The sequence below is a fragment of the Lutra lutra genome, chromosome 6 (assembly GCF_902655055.1).
Source record: "Lutra lutra chromosome 6, mLutLut1.2, whole genome shotgun sequence".
Classification (NCBI taxonomy): Eukaryota; Metazoa; Chordata; class Mammalia; order Carnivora; family Mustelidae; genus Lutra; species Lutra lutra.
Genome location: NC_062283.1, coordinates 139,346,347 through 139,371,219, shown reverse-complemented (window position 1 = coordinate 139,371,219; position 24,873 = coordinate 139,346,347). Strand labels below are relative to the sequence as shown.

Sequence of the window (24,873 nt, the reverse complement as noted above, 5' to 3'; positions counted from 1 at the left end):
TAGCAATAATTTTTGACCTGTTAATATATTAATATATGTTCATACTGCCTTTTAATTCAATTTTAAGTTAAAGTTGAAAACAAAACAAAACAAAAAACCCAACAACAAACCAAAAGTAAGGACTCGCGGGGACAAATTTGCAATTCACCACTTTTCTGCATGACCTGAATAACAAACTGTTGGGTGGCTCAGTCGGTTAAGTGTCTGCCTTCGGCTCAGGTCATGATCCCAGGTCCTGGGATCGAGTCCCGCATCAGGCTCCCTGCTTCACAGGGAGTCTGCTTCTCCCTCTGCCTCATCCCCCAGTCATGCTCTTAGTCTCTCTCCCTCTTGTGCTCACTCTCAAATAAATAAAATCTTTAAAAAAAAAAGAACTTTAAAAGAAATTTAAAAAATTTTAAAAACCCTTCATGTATATAGAATGCTGATGCTCACAGTGTTATAAAAATTAATGTGAAAAACACTTAGCACAGCACCCAGCACAAAGTGGGTGCTTAGTAAATTTTATTTCAATCCTATCATATTTACCACAGCTTCCTTTGTGGCAAATGTTTAACCATGATTCTGTAAAAATTATAGCATTTAGAATCCATGTTGTAAAAGACAGATAAATATTAATCTATCTCCAAAGGGGAAAATTCTCTTAAATATTTAAAAAGAGATTAAACTCATAAGAAGTACATTTTCCTCTATTCCTCTCTGTGGAGTTTCTATATGTTTCTCTTGCCAATGTACTTAATCTTCACATACTTCATTGAGCAGAAATATATGTAGACTTGAGATGGCTTCAGAGGACATCTTGTCAAATTTCTCTGTGTTATGGATGAAGAAGTATAAATTCAGAGACACTATGTGTCAATTCAGGACCCTTACTGATGGAGGTTAAAGCTGAGACTAAAATCTTTGTCTGTAATAGAGCACTTACCCATAATTATAACCCCCTCAAGCTTATTTCATATAGTTGATTTTAACAAAAACTTTTGAGAAGATGTACAAGGGGTCTTTACTTTGATATTTACTGTGGGAACCTGGTTGAGCTCCTGGAGGTAAATTTCACAAAATTGTGCAGCCCCCTCCAATGACTGGAGCCTCTGGAATTTTTAACTCAGTTGTCTACACTGAGCCTCCAGCAACCCATCAGTTACAGTTCTGGTTTTCATACCTGGCCCCAAATCTCCTCACTGGGGTAAATCCAAAAGTATGTGGAAGAAAGAATCACATCATCCAGTTGGCCACATAGGTTATTTCTGACTTAAGTCCCCCTCCAAAAAAGACCAACGAGCAACTCTCTATAGGCAAAGCACCATTGTAAAACTCCCCCAACCCAAGGATAAGCATGAAGCACCAGTCTGGACCCCAGAGACCAGGAAGGACCACATTAAAAGGGTAAGAAGTATGGTCACACTGTGACCACATCATCCTTCCTGGCTGGCATGGAGCTGCACGAAGAGGGCACCACTTGGCCAAGATAGGTATCTAGCTCCCCCAGCTTCCCCATCCTTCCCACGAGGCCCACTTGGCTCTCAACTCATGGGAACCACTAAGGGAACGTCTGTAGCTTGATTACTGGGGATCAAGTAGTGAGGGAGAAGGGGGCTGAGGCTCACTGCCACCAGGACTCACATCTTAGCAAATTGCATTCCCATTTGCAGCTGGACCCAAGCAGAGATCCCAGCCTGCATCTGTGCCCATCAGCAGAGCCCAGCCAGTGGCCCTATCTGACCTGGGAGTTCACTTGGCAGTTCTGCTTGATTTTGGTCTCCAGACAATGGACCAAACTGACCTTGGAGCCCTTTCTACCATCTGACCTGGGCAGGGAAGCCAATTCCCAGCCCTGCCCAACAGCTGAGCATAGCCTTCATCCTTCCCCACCAGAAGCCTTGGCTAGAGAACCCAAGCAACCACGGAACCCATCCAACAACCCTGCTTGACCAAGGAGCCAAGCCAGCAGCCCTCCCAACTGCTGAGCGTAGCCTCTGGCACTGCATAATCAGGGAGTCTGGACAGTGACTCTGGACAACCTCAGAGCTCAACCTACAGCCTAGGCCAGCCACAGAACCCAGCCTACGACCCTAGCTAGCCAGGGAGCCCAGATGACAAACCTACTAAGCAAGGGAATCCAGCCTATGGTCTTGTCCGTTTGCTGAACACAGCCTGCAACCTTATTCAGACAATGACCCCCACCAATCACCAAGCATATCCTGTGACTCCACATGACAAGAAAGCCTGGATGGAGACCCAGCTTGACCATGGAGCATAGTCTCTAGCTCCACACCCTTTAGGATACAGCTGGAGGCACCTCCCTAGCAGAGAACCCAACCAGTGACCTTGTCCAATAGGGTAGCACAGTCCGTGGCCCACCTGATGGCAAAGTCCAGACAATCACCTCACCCAATTGCAGGGCACAGCCGGCAGCCCTGCATAATCAAAGAGCCAGCCTGAGATCCGGTCCAGCTGCAAAGCCCTGCCTATGGCTCTATGAACAAAAAGTCCAGCCAGTAGCACTGTCTGGTCTAAGATCACAGCCTGCTATCCCACCCAACCAGAAGTGGTTGCAGAGCTCAGCCTGTAGCCCTACCCAATCAGAGTCCAGCCAGTAACCCTACCCTGACAGGGAGCATAGCCTGTGACCTCATCCAGCCAGAGCGGAGCCCAGTCAGTGGCACCCCAACCCCTACCTCAGAGCATGGAGCATTTTCCAGGATAGATTATATGTTAGGCCACAAATCAAGTCTCAACAAATTCAAGAATATGTAAATTATATCAAGGATCTCTTCTTATTACAGTGAGGTGAAACTAAAAATCAATAACAGGAAGAAAGCTAGAAAATTCACAAACACATGAAAATTAAATTAAACAACATGCTTCTGATCAAAGAAGAAAACAAAAGGAAAATAAAAAATATCTTGAGACAAACAAAAAAAGAAACACAACATACCAAAACTTAAGGGGCATAGCAAAAGCAGTGCTAAGAGGGGAACTTACAGTGATAAATGCATACATGAAGAAAAAGAATCTCAAATAAACAATAAAGCTTTCCACCTCAAGGAACTAGAAAAGAAGAACAAACTAAACCCAAAATCAACGGAAGGAAATAATAACGATTAGAGCAAAAATAAATGAAATAGAGTATAGGAAAACAATATAAAAGATTAGCAACACTGAGCTGGTTCTATGAAATGATAAACAAAATTGACAAACCTTTAGCTAGACTAACCAAGAAAAACAAAAAAGGGTGTCTGGATGGCTCTGTCAGTTAAGCATCTGACTCTTGATTTTGGCCCAGGTCCTGATCTTAGGTTTATGAGATCAAGGCCTGTGTCAGGCTCTGTGCTCAGCATGGAGTTTGCTTGAAATTTTCTCTCCTTCTCCCTCTGTCCCTCCCACTTGTGCATGCACTCCCACACTCTCGCTCTCAAATAAATGAATCTTAAAAAAAAAAAAAAGGCGAGCCCAAATTAATAAAAATTATAAATGAAAGTGGAGACATTACAAGAAATACAAAGGATCATAATAGCATACTATAAAGAAAAGGATAAATGTCTAGAAACATGCAACCTACGTAGACTGAATTATGAAGAAACAGAAAATATGAACAGACCAGTAACGAGTAAGGAGGCAGAATCAGTTATCAAAACCCTCCCAACAAAGAAAAGTCTAGGACCAGATGGTTTCACAGGTGAAATGTACCAAACATTTGAAGCCAATTCTTTTCTCACTCTCCCAAAAATATGAGAAGAAGGAAGTACTCTCAAACTCATTTTATAAGGCGAGAAATACCAAAGCTAGATAAGGACACCACTAGAGGAGAAAACTATAGGCCAACGCTCATGATCAACAGAGATGCAAAAATTCTCAATAGAGTACTAGCAAACCAAATTCAACAGCACATTAAAGGGATCATACACCATGATTTAGTTTGATTCATCCCTGGCATGCAAGAATGATTAAACATATGCACATAAAAATAAATATGATACATTACTAGAATGAAATATAAAAATAATATCATCTCAATAGATATAGAAAAAAACATTTCACAAAATTCAAAGGAGAAAAACTCTCAACCAAGGGTATGTATAAAAGAAATGTACCTCAACATAATAAAGACTATATGATATCATACCCAATGGTGAAAGGCTGAAAGCTTCTCCTCTAAGATTTAAAACAAGACAGGGATGCCCATTCTCACCAGCCCTATTGAGATAATACTGAAAATCCTAGAGAGACTAATCAGGCAAGAAAAAAATAGAAGGCAAATATATATACATACATACATACATATATATATATATATATATATGTACATATATATATATATATCGTCAGAAATGATGATATAAAGTTCTTTGTTGTAGATGACATAATCTTACATATAGAAAATCCTAAAAATCCCACCAAAAAACTGTTAGAACTAATAAATTCAGTAAAGTTGTAGGAAAACAATTTAACATGCAAAAACCAGTTGCATTTCTATACACTAACCATGAATTTTCTGGAAAAAAAAATTTCCTTTAGAATAACATCAAAAACAACAAAATATTTAGGAATAAGCTTAACCAAGGAGCTGAAAGATCTCTACATTGAAAACTGTAAGACTCGGGTGAAAGACATTGAAGAAGACACAAATAAATGGAATGCCATCCCACAGTTATAGATTGGAATAATGAATATTGTTAAAATGAGCATACAACCAAAGCTATCCATAGATTCAATACAATCCCTATCAAGATCCAATGGCACTTTCTATAGATAGAGAAAAAACAATTCTAAAATTTGTAAGGAACCACAAAAGACCCCAAATAGCTGAAACAATCCTGAGAGAGAACAAAGCTGAGGGTATCACACTTCTTGATTTCAGACAATGACACAAATCTTCAGTGATCAAAACCATATGATGCTGGCATAAAAACAGACACATAGACTAATGGGACAGAGTGAGAGCCCAGAAATACACCCATGCTTATGTGGCTAACTAGTGTTTGACAGGGGAGCCAAGAATACCCACTGGGGAGAGGATAGTCTCCTCAAAAAGCAATGTTGGAAAAACTGGATATTCATTCACATGCAAAAGAGTGAAACTAGTCCCCTATTTTACACCACTTACAAAAAATTAACTCAAAATAATGTATTAAAGACTTAAATGTAAGACCTGAAACCATAAAGTTCCTAGAAGAAAATGTAGGGAAAATCTTTTTGACATTGATCTTGGTGATGATTTTTTAGATATAACACCAAAAGTACAACCACCAAAACCAAAAATAAACAAGTTGGAACAAATAAAACTAAAAAGTTTCTGCAAAGCAAAAGTAATCAACCAAATGAAAAGGCAAGTCTCTGTAATGGGAAGAAATATTTGCAAACCACGTATCTGATAGGGTTAATAGCCAAAATATATAGGTAATATGTAGGTAACTCCTACAACTCAACAGCAAAAAAAAAAAAAAAAAAAAAAAAAAAAAAACCCAAATAATCCAACTTTAAAAATGGGCAAGAAACCTGAATAGACATTTTTCCAGAGGAGATATTGAAGTTGCCAAGAAGTACATGAAAAGATGTTCAATATTACCAGTCATTATGGAGATGCAAATCAAAACCATGATGAGCTATGTCCTCACACCTGTTAGAATGGCTATTATCAAAAAAGACAAAAGTTAACAAGTACTGGCAAGGATGTAGAGAAAGAAGAACCCTCATGAACTACTGGTGAGAATATAAATTGGTATCATCGCTATGGAAAATATTATGGATGTTTCTCAAAAAATTAAAAATAGAACAACCATGTGATCCAGGAATTCCACTTCTGGGTAGGTTTCAGAAAGAAATGAAATCACTATCTTGAAGAGAAATCTCCACTCCCCACGTTCACTGAAATGTTATTCACAACAGTGAATGCATGGAAGCAACCGAAATACCATCAGTAGATAAATGGATAAAGAAAATGGGGTATATATACACAATGGAATATTATTCAGCCATAAGAAAGGAAATACTGCCATTTCCAACAACATGGTTGAACCTTAAAGTCATTATGCGAAGTAAAATAAGTCAGTTAGACAAAAACAAATGTTGTATGACCTCACTTATATGTGGACTCTAAAAATCTGAACTCACAGAAACAGAGTAGATGAGTGGTTGCCAGAGGTGGGATGATGGTGAGGGAAATGGATGAAGGTGGTCAAAGGGTACAAACTTCTGATTATAGGTGAACATGTCCTAGAAATGTGACGTTCAGCATGGTGACTGTAGTTAACAATATTTTGTTGCATATTTGAAAATTGCTAAGAGAGTAGATGTTAAAAGTTCTCAACACATGCACACACACACACATATTGTCACCATGTGAGGTGATAGATATTAGTTAAACTTACTGTGGTGATCATTTCACAATATATACATATATCAAATCGTCACATTGTGCATCTTAAACTTACCCACTGTTGTTCTAAGTCAATTATATCTCAATAAAGCTAGAAAAAACAGTTTTGAGTACTTGGGGAAAAGTACATCAAAATGCTATAACTTTTTAGAATGCATTGATTATGTTCCTACACCTAACACTACTTCCAAATGTATATCCTTGTACGTAAGGCACTTTAAGACCTAGAATTTACTTAGTGTCTCATTCACAGATGTGTCTGTCTTTATCTTTGAGCAAATACTGAGTTCAGTTTTATATTTTTTAGACCAGCAGTTCTTGTGATAACTCCCACATAGCTGAAAGAGGTTACACGAGAGATCTGAAAGACTGTTTAGTGAAATAGAGATATTTTTTATAGAATCTATCTTCTGTCTAGGTCATAGAATCTCCAGATATTAATCAAAGGCACGATTACTGCATTTGACAATAATGTTTGCATGGAAGACATTGAAATGTGGTGTTAAAGAGAAGAACAAGAAGAGTACACACACACAAACATAAATTTCAGCTATTTGAATAACTTGAGGATTTATCTTTAGAACAAGGGAAAAGCTAGGCACATCCAGGAATTGTCTTAAAGACAAGGAAAATACATTAAGAACCTTGATGAATATGGCAAGAAAAATACCAGTAGCCTCACTTTTAATAATGAAATTCCTTGAACTAATTGAGTTAAAAGCTCAATGAAAAAAATAATGTACATTTTGCATTTACATTTACATGCAGTTAATGACATTGTGGTTAATGTGAAGACTGTACATGGTGGGATACTGGGGAAATTCAGTGCCTCACTTATTATCATCTTCTCTCTATTTCTGTCCTACCTTTAAATGGCTCACTGGGGAAGCTGTTGATGTTATGATGTCCTATAGGATAGAGAACTTCAGTCTTTTAAACCTGGTACTTTTTAATGATGGTGGAATTAACTGTTTAAAGAGTTTGCAGAACTTTGGAGATGAAATCCCAGTTCTTAAGTGCCAGCTCCTAACAAGAACACATATTCCTTTGACTGACTGATTGATCAATGCATTGAAATGGAAGTGATATATCTGTAGAGTCTGGGGCAAGATTTCTTGCTCAACCACTACAAAAGCCAGTATTATCCTTCATGTAGTCTATTTCATTTTTCTGTTTATATCTTGGCATTGCTCACAGGGCCAATATATCTCTAGCTTCATTTTCTCCCATCTTTGAGCTCGCCATTTTTCATAAACGACGTTGGAGAAACCTCGTGCATCCAAGGAAAGGAGATACTTGTCAAGGGTTGGCCTCATCACGTTTTAGTGAATCCAATTGCAGTTTCTCTCATCTGCATCCAAGTATTTGAATAAAGCATGTCTCGTTCCCCACAGGAGCTTCAGAGAGACATCGAGAAACACAGCACAGGCGTGGCCTCCGTGCTCAACCTGTGTGAGGTCCTGCTGCATGACTGTGACGCCTGTGCCACAGACGCAGAGTGTGACTCCATCCAGCAGGCGACGCGAAACCTGGACCGGCGGTGGAGGAACATCTGTGCCATGTCCATGGAAAGAAGGCTCAAGTAAGGGGCACAGCTCAAAGAGCTGGGAAAGAGAAAGGACCCAAAAGAGGGGCAAAAAAAAAAATACCCAGACTATCCCATTTACCATTTCCTTTTAGTTGCAGCGTCTAAAAGGAGCACTGGTGTCCCAAACTTGCCATCATCTACATTTAGTTGGGAAAATAAGTAGGCATAAAGGTCCTACAGCAGTTCCCCCAACCCCACCCCACCAACCTTATCCATGGTTTCTCTTCCCATGGCGTCAGTTACGCAGGGTCAAGCAGGATCCAGAAGCAGAGGATCCTCCTGATGTACGGTCAGAAGGTCCACAGTAGCCCAACACTAACCACAATGCCTACATCATTTGCATAACTTCATCTATCACATAGGCATTTTATCATCTCTCATCATCTCAAGGGAGGTGAATACAGGGGTGCCTGGGTGGCTTAGTCAGTTAAGTGTCTGCCTTGGGCTCAGGTCATGACCACAGGGTTCTGGGATGGAGCTCTGTGGCCTACCTTCAAGCTCCCTGCTCAGTGGGGAGTCTGCTTCTCCCTCTCCCTCTGCCCCTCACCCCTACTTATGCCTTATCTCACGTGCTCTCTCTCTCAAATAACTAAAATCTTAAAAAAAAAAAAGGATGAATGCAGTACAGTAAGATACAAGAGACTACATTCACACAAGTTTTATTACAGTATGATTGTTCTATTTTATTATTGGTTATTGTTGCTAATCTCTTACTGTACCTAATCTATAAATTAAACTTTAACATAAGTATGTCTAGGATGAAACATAGTATATATAGGGGTTCAGTACTACCCACAGCTTCACCCATCAACCGGGAGTCTTGGAACAGATCTCTCACAGATGGGGGCAGGGCACTACTATATATAAATATACTGTATACAAATACAATATACTATAATGTCTAAAACAGTTATGCCTGACCCTAACAGTTTAAATATAATTCAGAAAAGTAAAACTACAACCTTGCTGGATAAGTCTATTGTTCTAGAACTGGTGGAGTGAAAAGTAATACTCTTTTATTAAAAATGAAATAAAAACACAAAGACTTTATCCTTGTTTAGAAAAACCCTTTGAAATTCAAGGCATAAGCAATAGTGATGGGTTAGAAAATAATCATAATGATGGACAACATATAATCTTTTTTGATTATATGTTTGGAGAACTCTGGAAAGATTATTATTTGTCTTGCTATGATAGGTTAACTTTGAGGAGGGTGAATTTGATGTCAGAACTTACATGCATTTTGAGACCTTTGTTTTATTTCAGTGGAACCATGACACGAGTATGCCCTGCACACCCGGCCTTAGCCTTCTGAGCTGCCCTGCACGTAGACAGAACAGTTCACATTACGTGCTTGTAAAGCACAATTTGACTAATTCCAAATCCAGAACTCCAGGATGTGTATTTAAAAAAAAACAAAAAACCAAAAGCAAACAAACAAAAAAAGCCCCAAACTCTCACAGCTGTTCCATTTTCGCTCAGACAGTTGTCTCTTTCTCAGTGTGCTCGCATTTGGCTGACGGCACAATGATTGCTTGGCACAACCCTCGCTCGTTTGGGCACTCTTAATCCCACGGCAGGCATCAGGGTTCTGGAGCAGTAACAGCCCCAAACAATCAGAGCCTGTTTTTTTTTGTTTTGTTTTGTTTTGTTTTCATTTTCTGTCTCAGAATCGAAGAGACGTGGCGATTGTGGCAGAAGTTTCTGGATGATTATTCTCGTTTTGAAGATTGGCTCAAGATTTCAGAAAGGACAGCTGCCTTCCCCAGCTCTTCCGGGGTCCTCTATACAGTTGCCAAGGAGGAACTAAAGAAATTTGAGGTGACTTATCATCCCAAATATTTGATCCTTATTTTGCTATGAGCATATCCAGTTAGTGGTTCGTGTCTCAAGACACAAACTGACTGTTCACCTGCACGGTATCTGTTCAGACAGTTGGGTGGGGACTTTGCGGTGATCTTTCTTACCGCCTGACAGGTAGGCAAAGAAGGGGGAAAAAGAGGTTTTTCTGTTAGGAGTCTCAAGAATTACAAACAAAGTCATACTGGCAAGAAATTCTATTACAAAGCACAAATCATGATTCCCAAAAGAAGATCTTCGCATTTTTTTTTCATTTCATAGTCCTTTACTATCAGATATCTGAGATGAAAATATGATGTTTCATACTATGAAAATCTCTCTTCCAAATTTATTTTCTTGATTTTCATTTTATCTAATTAGAGAACAGGTATATATAGATATATATATATTTTTAATCATTGATACAGTAGAGTTGGCTCCAAAATTAAATAAAACACTTTAATTATAAGCCACTTCTAATTAGTAATGAAAAACAGTGCCATTCTTGAGTCCGCAGGACTTTTCTGTTACAGAGACAAAAATAGCAGCAGTATAATCATATTCGCAGAGGGTCTGCCCAGTAACTGCCTCTTGCCTGCCTGTGCGATCTTGCGTCCGCTCTCCCCGTGAGATGATACGGCCCAAGCAGCTGCCTCCCGTTTTCATGGAGGACCGGACATCGCCTAAAGATCAGCATGTTTTAATTTGAAGTTTGTTTTCCATCAGTTCCCACTGACAGGCGGATATGTACCCATAGATACCGACAGCAAAGTCCTGATGCATGTATCTTACCAAAAGCATTCTTGGTTGCTAATTCTGCTGCAAGCTCCCTGAGATGCTTAAAAGTAAGACTAAAAATCCAGCCAAATCCAGCCGAATTTATTTTTACCTTGTAATGTCAGTTTACCTGGCATTTCCTGAGGCCTATTAGAGTAAATATGAAGTTTGGTTTCTGTGCTTGTGGGATTTAAAATCAAAGAGTCTTAGGTGAGCAGCTATAGGAATCTTAAAAAAAAAAAAAGCCCCAATATTATGTAAAGTAAATAAGAGTTAGTCTGATGTCAGAATATGGGCTTATGCATAACTATACCACCAAATTCCAGGAAAATAATTTCATATCTAAAACGTTTTCCCATAGAAAATTTCTCATGAAAAGCCACAGTGGGCATACAGTCAAGTTCAAGTCGTCCTGGTGTGAGCCAGAGCCAGGGAGGCATTCATGTACTCTGTCTCGCCACACTCTGCTTCATAAAGGTTAAACCTTCTATAATTGGCTTATACTACAAAGCAGATTATGCTTGGTTGTTTTTGATGCTATTTTAGACTCTCAGATTTTATGGCAAAAGTTAGCCATATGGTTAGCTTCTATAATAAATGATTTTATCATTTATCTTTTAATGTTCTTTCTTAAGAGAAAAATAAATTTAATAATTTAAAAAAATGTTGTTTGAGGACAGTCTTTTCCTGTTCAAATGTGTAAAATTTGGGATGGATCTGAGTACCCCTGTGTGGCGCCTACCATCACTCCAGTGGGAAAACATATTCTATGACTCCCAGTAATGGCAAAAGCTGAATTTTTCTTATTGCTTCCTTTTCTGGGGAAGTAATTGAAATTGTTTTATAGAATAGGGGGTTAGACTTACTAAGACAAAGTCTCTTAAAGCAGCTCTCGGAAAGCCATATCAGAGGCACAGATGTGGTAGCAAGTAAACAGTGTATGAATGAAAGGAAGCGGAATTTTGTGATTTAGATGAGTACAGATCACTTGATTGTCCAGTTTTCTGCCCAATGTCAAGATCAATGTCAGTCATAAATCATACACATGAATTTGGAAAAAAAAACATTTTATTTTGGTCAAATGATTCTTTTTTTTTTTTTTTTTTTTTTTTTTGGTCAAATGATTCTTATGGTAGGACTGTGTTACACTGCAGAGAGAAAGAAGAAAGAGTATTTTACTTCAAAAATTCCAAAATGTACATAGGGTAACCATAAAAATAAATAGACACAAGTGGATTTGACTATGTTTTAATCATTTAAAAACTAACTTTTCATCATTAAAAGTGATGGTGTAGCTATGAAATTTGCCCAAGATATGCGAACTGGGCCAGGAATGGAGTACAATTGCTAGAACATGGTAGAAATAAGTGATTGTAAAAGAAAATTAAATAAATAAACAAATAGACACTGCCATGTAAGCTGGTACATATCAGCTCTAAAATGTTTTATTAAAACTGAGTAATTCATGGGAATGATAAAAAAGAAACAGAGCATGTTCCAAATTTTCCTCTATTTAAGGTTACTTGTGTTTTACTAAACTGCTCTTCTTAAAAGTTAATAAAAGCTTGCCTTTAGACATCTTCTTAAAAAGTGGGTTTAATTATTTTAATGGACATCAGAATTAAAGATGTTTCTGGATTTTTAGGAGGTTACATCTTTCGCAGATAGAGCATTCTTTTGCGGATATCTTTTCTCTGTGTTGACATCAGAGATTTCTGAAACTTTCAGACGCACATTTCAGCACACATAGATATCTGGGTAATCAGTTTTATTCACGTGAGAATTTTTTCCGGAATGTTCAGTATTTTAAAAGCTGTAACATAGGAACATGTATACATCATACATATATATGTATTTGTATATATACGTATATAGTTATTCCTATTTACCAATTTCTTTCATATTTTTGTTCACTCTACGCCCTGTCCTTAAGCCACACGGATCCCGTTACTCTGCTTTAATAAGGGGAAATAAACTCTCCTTAGAAATTGTCCTTTCCCTCTCACTGCAGGATAAGGCCGGGTGCCCTTGCTGAGAGCCCTTCACTGACGCCCTCACTGACATGCTTCTCTGCGGTCCTAGGCTTTCCAGCGACAGGTGCACGAGAGCCTGACCCAGCTGGAGCTGATCAACAAGCAGTACCGTCGCCTGGCCAGAGAGAACCGCACCGATTCCTCCTGTAGCCTAAAGCAGATGGTTCACGAAGGCAACCAGCGATGGGACAACCTGCAAAAACGTGTCACCTCCATCTTGCGCAGACTCAAGGTCTTTCTCATGCCTCCCCTGTCGCTTAGAGACCCAGAGGGCCCTTCGAACATATTAAGACATAATCTCAGTGATTTTGCAAGATTGGGATGGCGAGAGTGGTTTGTATGGTAGTTTGTATGGTGAAGGATTACAGGGGTCTCATTGCTCATTGAGAAGGTGACTTTCCAGAAGAACATCGCAGTTGGCAGTGTCATCTCCATATGCACAACGTGGACTTCAGTTTTTTATCATTTTCTTTTCACGTCCAGCATTTCATTGGCCAGCGTGAGGAGTTTGAGACTGCGCGGGACAGCATTCTGGTGTGGCTGACGGAGATGGATCTACAGCTCACGAATATCGAGCATTTTTCTGAGTGTGATGTTCAAGCTAAAATAAAGCAACTCAAGGTAAGATAGTAGAGATTTTTCAAATTGGGAAGAAGATGGGAAGAGGAAGGGATTTATAGATCCTTTTGTAAAGAACATAGTAAAGAACTCTTTTTTTTTTTTTTTACTTTTTAAAAAATTTTTTATTTTTTGCAAAGTTTTATTTATATAAACTATTTTTGTTTTAATATTTCAACTGGATATATTTAATGTGAAGTATACATTATTAATTCTTCTCCACTAATATTAGCTTGCCTATAGTGCTGTACAAGATATAATACAAATTTTCTAAATTACAATGTATTAATACACTAATACATTAATTTTGATTTTTATAAGCAAATGTTTGTTGCGTGATAGAGAACACTTTTATCCTTGCTTTCACTAAGTATCCAATAGGTTTCTGAATTTTTAAAAGTTTATAATAATGTTATGGGATAGGCAATATTTCTGTTATCAATTTGTTATATGATAAAAGCCACAGAGAGGTTAATTTGTTTGATCAAAGTCACAGAGCTAAAAACTTCTTCAGTAACTGTATGGGTGCATTTCCAAGTTCAATTATTCCATTATTCCACTCTTCATTTATTTCAGTAAGTTTTACTTTGCAAAAATACAGTATGCTGACGGAATCATGTCAAATCCATGGTTTGTAATTTAAAATTATTACAAGCTTGTGCATGACTGCAGGGAATTCATTTGATGAACGTTAAGAAACTATTTATGTACTGGACACTTTTATACTTTGGAAGTTTGAAAAATAAAATATAAGACTACCTGGCTATTACTTTTTCCAGGAGAAAAATCTCATCTAAATCATTTGTTCAATAGAATCTGCACATACAATTTCCCAATTTTCTGTATTTTATTAAATTGAACTAGTTGGAAATTAAAATTTCAAATTATTACAAAAAAACCTAGGATTTTCCATTACAAAAAACCCCCAGTCATTTAAAGTAATAAATAATCAAGTAATTTAATGGAAAGGGCCATTATGAAAAATAATTTTTTTTTCATTTTAACATTCTAGCTGCAACTCAAATTATTAAGCTAAAATAGTTGAGTTTTATTTTAATTAGGTTAAGCATTTGTTTATAATTATGTTTGATTATAACGTAAATATTCTTAGCGGGCCTATTTCATATGAATTAAACCCTAATTGGCTTCAGGTCAAATTTTCAAAAGAATCTGAATTAGTTGATGCTAATCTATGTGTATATATTCTTTTTTTTTTTTAAAGATTTTATTTATTTATTTGACAGAGAGAGATCACAAGTAGACGGAGAGGCAGGCAGAGAGAGAGAGGGAAGCAGGCTTCTTGCTGAGCAGAGAGCCCAATGCGGGACTCGATCCCAGGACCCTGAGATCATGACCTGAGCCGAAGGCAGCGGCTTAACCCACTGAGCCACCCAGGCGCCCTATATATTCTTTTTAAAAATTTAATTTAATTTAATTTAATTTTTGTGTATGTGTTACAAAATTCACTGTCTATGCCCCACACCCAGTGCTCCATGCAATACATGCCCTCCTTAACACCCACCACCAGGCTCACCCAACTCTTGAAAAAAATTAGTTCTCGATTGAAAAAAAATTCAGAAAATACAAAATATATTAAAAATGAAATAAAAACATTACCCAGAAATAACTACCATTAGTCTATATATTTTTAATTATTAACTTCATTGCGAGGGTATTAGGAATCTTTTTGGGGGGGGTGTTGTTTTTGTTTTCATTTTCCTGCTTTGTTTCTAACACCTTCAAATAGTTTGACCTCCATGTTCCAACTTGTTCATGTTAGGGTTTCATTCCACATATTCTCCATCCTTAGATGCCAAGTTAATTTTTAAACATATTTGATATGTTTCACCCACAGTTCAAACACAGTGGCTAATTAAAAATTTAAATAGGAGTGATAACGCATTAGATATGAGGAGACCCTGGAAAGGAGAGTGTTTTAACAACTTGAGTATCGTGCAAGGATAAATACTCAGGATGAAAAAAATCATAGATTCTGATAGATTTTCAGGATGAAAAACAAAATGGTAAAATAACAAACCCTGAGAGTGTACCCGACCCCTCCCCCACTAACTCTTCGGAGTCCCAGTCGTTTAGCAGACAAATGGGAAACACAGGAAATTTCTACCAAGTGGTAGCTGAATCTTTTCTTTTTAGACCCTGGCGAGGTCGCAGAACTCCCTACCGTGCTCCCTTCCCCCCAGCAGCCTTTTCATTCGTAAATAATTGCAACTGTCCCAGAGTTTATTCTTGTATTGAATTAAAATTTATCCCCGAAATCTGACGCCACCAGCTTACCTCTTTTCAATTATAGAATGAGTCTAAATAATCTCCCAGAATTCGTTGTTTTTCACATCTTCATAATCTTTCCTGATTATGTCCTGAACCAATAAAAGAATCATCTGAGAAGAATTTGTGACACTATCATTTGAATGGTTTCTCTTAGTCATGTTTGACATATGATCAGAAAATCTAAAATTAAAGCATTTAATTAAGTCTCTAAAATAAATTTATTTCGGTGGCGCTCTATGGCTTGCCATGGCTTTTCATTAGGGATAACCAGTGCTATCAACTTTATGATGGGTTTAAATGTTTTTTCCTGTGATTCTTTACCCACACTGTCTGTGGCAGTAAATTTCATTAGCCAAAGGCGCCTTTCTGGTCATGGAATTCTGACGATTCTATTTCTGAGTCCTGTTCTGATTTAAAATTTTTGTGTTTGACTTCAGAAAGTAATAGCTTCTTGGCTTGTCACTGTATATGGTAAATTCAATATCCCCTGCATGGTTTTTCTAAATATATATCTTATTTATGTCATTGTGAACAATAAAATAAAAAAAAAATTACACGAGATTTGTGTTCCCTAGGCCTTTCAGCAGGAAATTTCACTGAACCACAATAAGATCGAGCAGATAATTGCCCAAGGAGAGCAGCTCATAGAGAAGAGTGAGCCGTTGGATGCCGCAGTCATCGAGGAGGAGCTGGACGAACTCCGGCGTTACTGTCAGGAGGTCTTCGGGCGCGTGGAGAGATACCATAAGAAACTGATTCGCCTGCCTGTATGTGATCTGTTTTTTGTTTTTTGGGTTTTTTTTCATTTTCACTAAGTCTAAAGAGAAGTAGTTGCATGGGGTTAGTTAGCACTGGACAGTGGCCAAAATCCCAGACTCAGGAGCTAGAATACCGGGGTTCCAGTCTGAGCTCTGACGCATGTTGGCTACGTAACCTTGGGCAAGTTACTCCCCATCTCTTGCCTTGGTGTCCTCAAATGTGACAGTGGGTTAATACTTCCTTGTAGACAGGATTGCTTCGGGTATGAAACAAGTTAATACATATGTAAAACCTTAAGGAGTACTTGGCACACATCTTCTGTGGAAGATAAAGACGCTTCTAGAAGAAATAGGGAGATGAAAGTGAGAAATGGAAACAGTTGCTCAATTGATGAAGTTGTTTAGTTGAATTTTTTTTCTCTTCCCCTTTCCTAACTGCTACCATAACCACACCACAAAATGTTATTAGAATATTTGGAATATTCTGTGATTAAAAAAAAATATTTTGCATCTGGGATATAAAGTAAAAAAGGACCAGGTAAAGTTTTATTAGTAATTTCCTTTTGTTCGTGAAATGTGCCATTGTGTAACTGTTGTGTTGCAGGCATGCTACTAGGCTGCCTTTATTTACATTATCTTATTTAATCTTAATTATTTGAAGTATGTTTTAATATTATTTCCATTTCAACAGGGATAAAAACTGGAGCTTTGGTAGGTTAATTTATAAGACATTTTTAAAAGTGATTGGAGCATTCTTACTTATTTGCTGATAGAAAGTTATAAATTATCCCCACTAAGGTAAGAATATGGCCCAGATAAGCTCGAACACTGAGATTGGGTGAAAGGCAGAACAGGAAGTGGTAAGGGCATCACCTGACCGCTGCGGTAATGGAGTTGGCTTGACTACATTTCTAGCTCCCAGATGATGAGCATGACCTCTCTGACCGGGAGCTGGAGCTGGATGACTCCGCAGCTCTCTCCGACCTCCACTGGCGTGACACCTCTGTGGACGGCGTGCTTTCCCCCCAGCCTTCCTCCAACCCCTCCCTCTCACTCGCCCAGCCCCTGCGGAGCGAGCGGTCGGGACGAGACACCCCTGCCAGTGTGGACTCCATCCCCCTGGAGTGGGACCATGACTATGACCTCAGTCGTGACCTGGAGTCTGCTGTGTCCAGAACGCTGCCCTCTGAGGACGAAGAGGGTCAGGATGATAAGGATTTCTACCTCAGGGGAGCTGTTGGCTTATCAGGTAAGACAGAGCTCTTCCGATAGGCCAGCTTGAAAGAAAATAAAAGGGACTGCGTATCGTATTTGAAATGTGTAAACGAAGCACAATCCTCTTCTTCCTTTCTCCATGAGAGTAAATTGCACGTCATAGAATAATCAGGTATTAATGTGATTACCAGAGACAAAAATTGGCATGGCCATTGGTTTATCCCAAATACACTTACGTTCTTACTGTGTGACAAGCACTGTGTACGTATTAAGGATACGTGGTTCCTTTTGTTCTCAAAGAGCTTACACTCTAGTGTGAAACACAGACAGGTAAGCAACACCTATGTGAAGTGTTGATGCTCAGACAGTAACGGACACAGACAGGGTGGTACAGAGACACTGCCAAGCGGTGACCAACCAGAGCTTTGAGGAAAGGCTTTAGGGAAAAGACTCTTGAGCTGAGACTTAGAGCTCACGACAGTTGGTCAGATAGACACAGCGAAGTTCAGAGGTAGAGAGGAGAGGTTGCCCACCTAGCTCTATGATCAGAGCTTTGGTCACCCAAAATTTGTCTGGAATGACAAGGCTGTAGCCTGCGAGACACAGAGCAAACAAAGAGGAGGTGGAAAGGCAAACGAAGACCTGGTTGGACAGCAGCCTACTTGCCGTGGAAGGGAATTCTCTCCCGAAGGCGCTGGAGCACCATTGCAGATCTCTAAGGAGGAGGTGACATGACCAGATACGTACTTCCACCAAACCTGTCTCAGTACGGTAGGGAAGGGATCGCATGGGAGAAGGGCTCAGGTGGAAACATTTTATGATCAAGGACAGAGAGACCATGGTGGCCTGAACTAAGGAACAACACTACTGGGGATGGAGAGAATAGAAGTGACAAATCCTGACAAGTCTCTTCCTTACGTCATGGTTGATTGAACTGGGATTGAGGCAACTTCCGGACTTGGGTATCTTGGGGAAAGGTGCAGGTCGCTCGGGGCCCTGAGGACCTCAAGAGGGAGAGAAGGTTGTGGGTGCCTGTGGGCTGGGCGCAGGGCAGCGAGAAAAGGGTGCTCATTCGGTTGTGCAAACCCTGAATTTGAGATACAGTAGAATAGACCAAAGGAATACCCAGCAATAGATGCATGGTCTGAAATTCCAGAACCGGAAATGCAGATTAGGTGACAGTCCATGTACACATGGTAATTGTTCGCGAGGGAAGGGAGAAAATCACCCAGGAAAAATGTATAAAGCAAAACAAGAAAGACAAAACCCCAGGAAGCACATATAGTGAAGGGGTGGGCAGAGAAAGAAGAACGTTATAAGGAAAATGGGTAAAAATAGAACAATCAGAGGCAAATCCACGGCACTTCTAGATGTGTCTCACACGTTCTCCAAAAGGCTGTATCTGCTTGTCTCTGGTGGTTCACATTTGGATTCCCCAGGGTATATCACTGTCTAAAAAGAAAATGATTTCCCTCATTTCTGTTTAGTTTTTACAGTAGCGCCTAATAAGCATTTCTTGTTTATAGCAGAGCTCTCCAGTATACAGCCATCAGCCACATGTGACTGAACATACTGAGCCCTGAAATGTGACTACGCAAAATGGAGATTTGCCATATCAAATGTACTTAGGTTTTACAAGTTTCAAAGACTCAGCACAAAGAAAGAATGTAAAATAATAACAATATTTATGGTAGTTACACATCATAATTCAGATATATTGGTTTAGCAAAGTAAAGCACCGAAATTATTTTCATCTGTTTCTTGTTACTTTTTTAAATGTGGCTCTTAGAACCTTTAAAATGACACGTGGCTCACCTTATTTCTACGAGACAGTGCTGCTCTAGAATCCGTCTGGATTGAAATCTCAGTTCCGCCAATTATTACCTGTTGATACTGGGATAGGTCGTTGAATTCCTCTGGATCTCAGCTTTCTCGGCAACAAAATGGGAATAAGACTTCCCTGAACCCTATAGGGTTTCTTCAAAGATAAATGCATGCTTAAAACAGTGCTTGGCTCCAGAAAGCACCCTCAAGTGGGAGCTCTGACGATTTTATTTTAGGAAACCTTTGGTGCGTGTGTTCACACTCCTCTGCATATTCAAGAGCTGTCTGTCTAGAGCGACTAACTTCCTTTTTTTCCCTAGGAAGGTTATTTCCCGCCACAAGGAATCTAGCTGTCAACTTAGACTGTGCTCTTTTTGCAGATGTAATGATCCCCGAAAGTCCTGAGGCCTATGTAAAACTCACAGAAAGTGCAATCAGAAATACCTCTGGTAGGCACCAAAAGCCAAAGCAAGCCCCCCTCCCTCACCCGTAACAAACCTCCTCTCCGAGCACATCTGCTGTCCCTCTCGCAGCTCTGTGGCACTGGCATGTTAAGGAACCACCTCCTCCTCTCACTGCTGCAGTAGAAACAAACAAAACCTAAAACTATTCTGTTGATCAACACCAAGAATAAGATTTTAGTAATCAAGTTGCAGTGAAATAACTTCTCAACTTGTTAAATGGGAATGAGTCCCATTAGGTACAGACCTCTGCTGCCCACGCACGGCAGAAAGTACTTGATGGAAGCACTAGTGTTCGGCATCTGTGCCCCGGCGCCCTGCTTCAGGGTAGCCACACTGACTTTATGACTTCTGGAGCTCAGGGCTCCCATCCCACACCCATCCAGCCTGCACATGTGACCTCAGGCCCCCCATTCATTCTCCTCATCTCAAGGGCCACATACAAAACGAGGGGTGAGACCAGATGTCTGGCTCTAAAAAAAAATTCTAATCGACCTTAATAAGTCAGACTGCATAAAATAAAGAAAGGAGAACTGAACCAATTTTGTTTCATGTTACACTAGATTAACTACAGTTCAGCATAGTTGAGCAGTTTGGGGGAAGGTAGAGAGAATAGGGTTCAACCACAACGACGAATATTGAATTGCAAAGGTGTTAGTTTACAATTAGTCTTTGAAGCAAAGTCGTGTTAGCGAAACAGTGACTTTCTGAGTGACCCCAGTGAGAGACCTCATCCAGGTGTATTTGGAAGCCTTTAAAAAAATAATTCATAAAGCTTACTAATACATGTTCTGCTCTCACCCTGCGTCAGCTTCACTCTGACCACCAACGTTCTTGTTCAGTTCGTTCAGAAATCCTAGCACACACACATTTTGCATACACACACCTCACACTTGGAAAGGCGATGAGCCCAGAGTTCCGGGCACTGACTAAAAGCATGCTTCGAGGCAAACGCTGACATCTTGGCTTTCTCCCGGTTTGGGTTTGGGTTTTAAACAAAAGCCAGCCCTTGGTTGTTTGGCATCTCCACCCATACGTAACCCAAGCCAGTCTTAAGTGAATGAGGCAGCCACGGGTGACTGTCTTCCACCGAGCACGCGGTCTTCTGTTGAGATGCAGAAAGAAAACGGAGGATTGTGCCTTTTTCTGCTTGATAAGTGCCTGCAGAGGGAATATGAGATATAACTGCCTCTTGGTTTGGGGGAGCAGAAGGCACCTTGTTAGGCTTCTGGAGAGGCCGTCCACAGCCTAGAGCATGTAGATTCTCAGGGAATCTGCTGGAAGCAGACAGGACACCCAGGCTGGTAGAGCCCGCTGCAGAACCTCTTTGCAGTATCGGGCCTGGTAGCCAACCACATTCATTGATCGGTCTGGTCTTTGAACGTCTAACTCACCAGCACGTTAGTACTAAATTTGCTTTGTAATGACGCACACATACGCCATTCCTGTACCGCCTTAGCCGAAGTAATTTCTCCCAACTGCTCCTTGACTGTCAAGCGTGTTAAAGGTTCTTGTGGTTAACACCGCAGGAGCTCCCAGTGCCTTAGAGTCACAGATCCGACAACTGGACCGAGCCTTGGATGAGAGCCGTTTTCAGATGCAGCAAACTGAAAATATTATCCGCAGCAAAACTCCCACAGGACCAGAGCTAGACTCCACCTACAGGGGCTACGTGAGTATCCTGACCCTTGTCATCCCCTCATATACCTGGGAATCATAGCTGTGTGACAGACAACGGTCTGTCTGCAGCACACGGCTTTCTGAGCTATCGAAGCACCACGCCGCCCTTGAACTCACGCGGTTGGGTGTAGAAAACAAAGCCATGCTAGCAGGTTACCTTTAGAGTAATACTGACCCGTGCTCAGACGCACTGACCTACTACAGTGACCAGCCTGTTCCTTTACATGGAGAACTGAGTGAGCCCCATTTACTTGAAAGCAACAAAATGCTTTGGCTCCCAAAAGTGATTAGGCTTTTTTCCAAACTCAGCTAATAATTTTGGGGCCAAGGTTATCCTTGGAACAACAGATTTAGCTAATAGATTACTAACATGAAATATACATACACACACACACACACACACATATGTATATATACACACACTTTTTTTCTGGGGTTTATTGGTTCACTTACTGGATTTAGGAATATTTTTATCCTCTGTTATATGTGCTTATTCTGGAGAAAATAAATTGGACTAACAAGAAGGATTTGGGGGAAAGATGGCAAAAGATTGTATATATTACTAACTTCTGTTTTCGAAGTTCCTACCTAGTAAAGTATATACTAAGTTTATTTGCTCTGCTCAAGTTACTGATCAAATAATTTTTCCTGGAGAACTACCCATTTTCCTACACATGCTTAAGCAAGAGAATGGACATTGGGGAGGGTATGTACTATGCTGAGTGCTGTGAAATGTGTAAGACTGATGATTCACAGACCTGTACCCCTGGGGCAAATAGCACAGTATATGTCAATAAAAATAAATAAATAAATAAGTAAATAAATCTCTTCCATGGCTCATACTTTCTTTTCACACCCTAAAAACTGCCTAGTAAAAGGAAAGAAAAATTAATTTCCCTAAATCTAATGATAACTCCAATGTACTGCTTTTTGAAACCAGGGAAGGTTTAATTGTGAGGAATTAATGCTGACATTAATACCCTCACAATTACAGAAGAGTAATCAATCATGAGTTTATTTCCTGTCCAGTTGGGCCAACTTCTATTATAGTGAAACTTCTTTTTTAAAAAATATGATAAGGTTCCCAGCACTGTTTATTGAAGAGACTGTCTTTTTTCCACTGGATATTTTTTCCTGCTTTGTTGAAGATTATTTGACCATAGAGTTGAGGGTCCATATCTGGGCTCTCTACTCTGTTCCACTGGTCTGTGTGTCTGTTTTTGTGCCGGTACCGTGCTGACTTGGTGATCACAGCTTTGTAGTAAAGCTTGAAATCAGGCCACGTGATGCCTCCAGCTTTGTTTTTCTTTTTCAACATTTCCTTAGCAATTCAGGGTCTCTTCTGGTTCCATACAAATTTTAGGATTGCTTGTTTCAACACTTTGAAAAATGCCAGTGGAATTTTGATCAGGATGGCATTGAAAGTATAGATGGCTCTAGGCAGTATAGACATTTTAACAATGTTTATTCTTCCGATCCAAGAGCATGGAATGTTTTTCCATCTTTTTGTGTCTTCTTCAATTTCTTTCATGAGTGTTCTGTAGTTCCTCAAGCACAGATCCTTTACCTCTTTGGTTAGGTTTATTCCCAGGTATCTATGGTTCTTGGTGCTATAGTAAATGGTATCAATTCTCTAATTTCCCTTTCTATAGTTTTATTGGTAGTGTATAAGGAAGCAACTGATGTCTCTGCACTGATTTTGTATTCTGCCACATTACTGAATTGCTGTATGAATTCTAGTAATTTGGTGGTGCATAAACAATGAATCTTGGAACACTGAAAAATAAAATTAAATTTAAAATAAATAAATACATACATACATACATACAAATACTTGAACCATTGAAAAAATATATATAGTAAGGGTTCATGGTGACCGTGCTGACATCACTGAGATTGTACTCAGTCTCAGTCAAATACAGTCAAATTTCATAGCAGTGTGATTTGTTAAAGGCTTTGACACAGAACTTTATGGTTAGTAGAGCAGGAGTTCTTTGAATGCTGTACATGATACTAAACTTGGAAAGTTTTCCTTTGATGTTAGAATTTACTCCCTTAACACCTATTAAACTTCTCTTAAATTTTCTTGTGAAATAGTTGGCTTTAATAGTACTTTCTGCTTCTAAGTATTTTAATTATTTAATGCAAAAAATGTTCCTTTGGGATTTGTGGTGATATTATTGTTCCCACATTTCAACTTAGGAAAGAAGAAGCAACTTGCCAAGAATTATATATTGTATTGCCAGCTGAAGGCTCTGAGTTTTAAATCCCAGATTGCTTTTTAGTCTGTTTTGTCTCAGAGATGTAAAAGAAATTTTGAGGGATTCTCATGCAAAACCTACTATGTGATGTGTATCTTCAAGGCACGGCCCTGCATGTGTATGAGTGTGACCTATGTTGCAGAAACATATTTTTTTTTAATTAACATGTAGTGTATTATTTGCCCCAGGGGTACAGGTCTGCGAATCATCAGGCTTACACATTGCACAGCACTCACCACAGCACATACCCTCCCCAATGTCCATAACCCAACCACCCTATCCCCACCCCCCACCCCCACCCGGCAACCCTCAGTTTGTTTCCTGAGATTGAGTCTCTTACAGTTTGTCTCCCTCCCAATCCCATCTTATTTCATTTTGAACTTGATTTTTTTGTTTTGTTTTGTTTTTAGCAGATTTTTTTTCCCCACAGAGCCGTAGAACACAGCCACTGTCCTTTTTAAAGAACTAGAAAGATATTTCCCCCCAGAAGCTCTTGCCCTTGTGACAATCTGAGAATTCTGTGACAGGGGCCCGTTTTCTGTGTCTCGACAGATGAAACTGCTGAGTGAATGCAGCGGCAGTATCGACTCCGTGAAGAGACTAGAACACAAACTGAAGGAGGAAGAAGAGAATTTCCCCGGCTTCGTTAACCTGAATACTACGGAAACCCAAACGGCTGGTGAGTGAGTGGTGCTCAGTCCAGGAAAGAGGGACATAGACGATCCTGAAATACCTTGCTGCCCCTGTGTGACCCTGTGTGGCTCATCTCGCTTTACACGATTCTCCCCTGAGAGCTTCTCTCCTTGTTACAATGGTCTCCTGGCAGAAGGGGTGGGGAACAGCACCACCGTGTTCTCTTCCACATCCCATTTTTTTTTTAAATGCATTCTCTGAAACATCTCTTGTCTGGCGTTTTATTTTATTTTATTTTATTTTTAAAGCTTTATTTATTTAATTGAGGAAGAAAGAGAGTGTGACTGGGGGAAGGGGGAGAGGAAGAGGAAGAGAGAATCCCAAGCAGACTCCACACTGAGCGCAGAGCCCGACACGGGTCTCGATCTCAGAACCCTGAGATCATGACCTGAGCTGAAATCAAGAGTCAGCGTTTAACTGACTGAGCCACCCAGACTCCCCTCGTCTGGCATTTTATT

At 39.6% G+C, this 24,873-nt stretch overlaps 1 protein-coding gene across 1 annotated transcript in view; it reads left to right on the top strand.

The window, feature by feature from the left end:
• Positions 1-24,873, top strand: part of SYNE1 (spectrin repeat containing nuclear envelope protein 1) — a 472,480-nt gene that overhangs the window by 428,394 nt on the left and 19,213 nt on the right. The window contains 9 exon segments of the mRNA XM_047733936.1: positions 7,774-7,961; positions 9,638-9,788; positions 12,666-12,848; positions 13,100-13,237; positions 16,099-16,290; positions 17,197-17,530; positions 19,701-19,769; positions 21,311-21,453; positions 24,275-24,401. Coding sequence (XP_047589892.1) covers positions 7,774-7,961; positions 9,638-9,788; positions 12,666-12,848; positions 13,100-13,237; positions 16,099-16,290; positions 17,197-17,530; positions 19,701-19,769; positions 21,311-21,453; positions 24,275-24,401 — 1,525 coding nt within the window.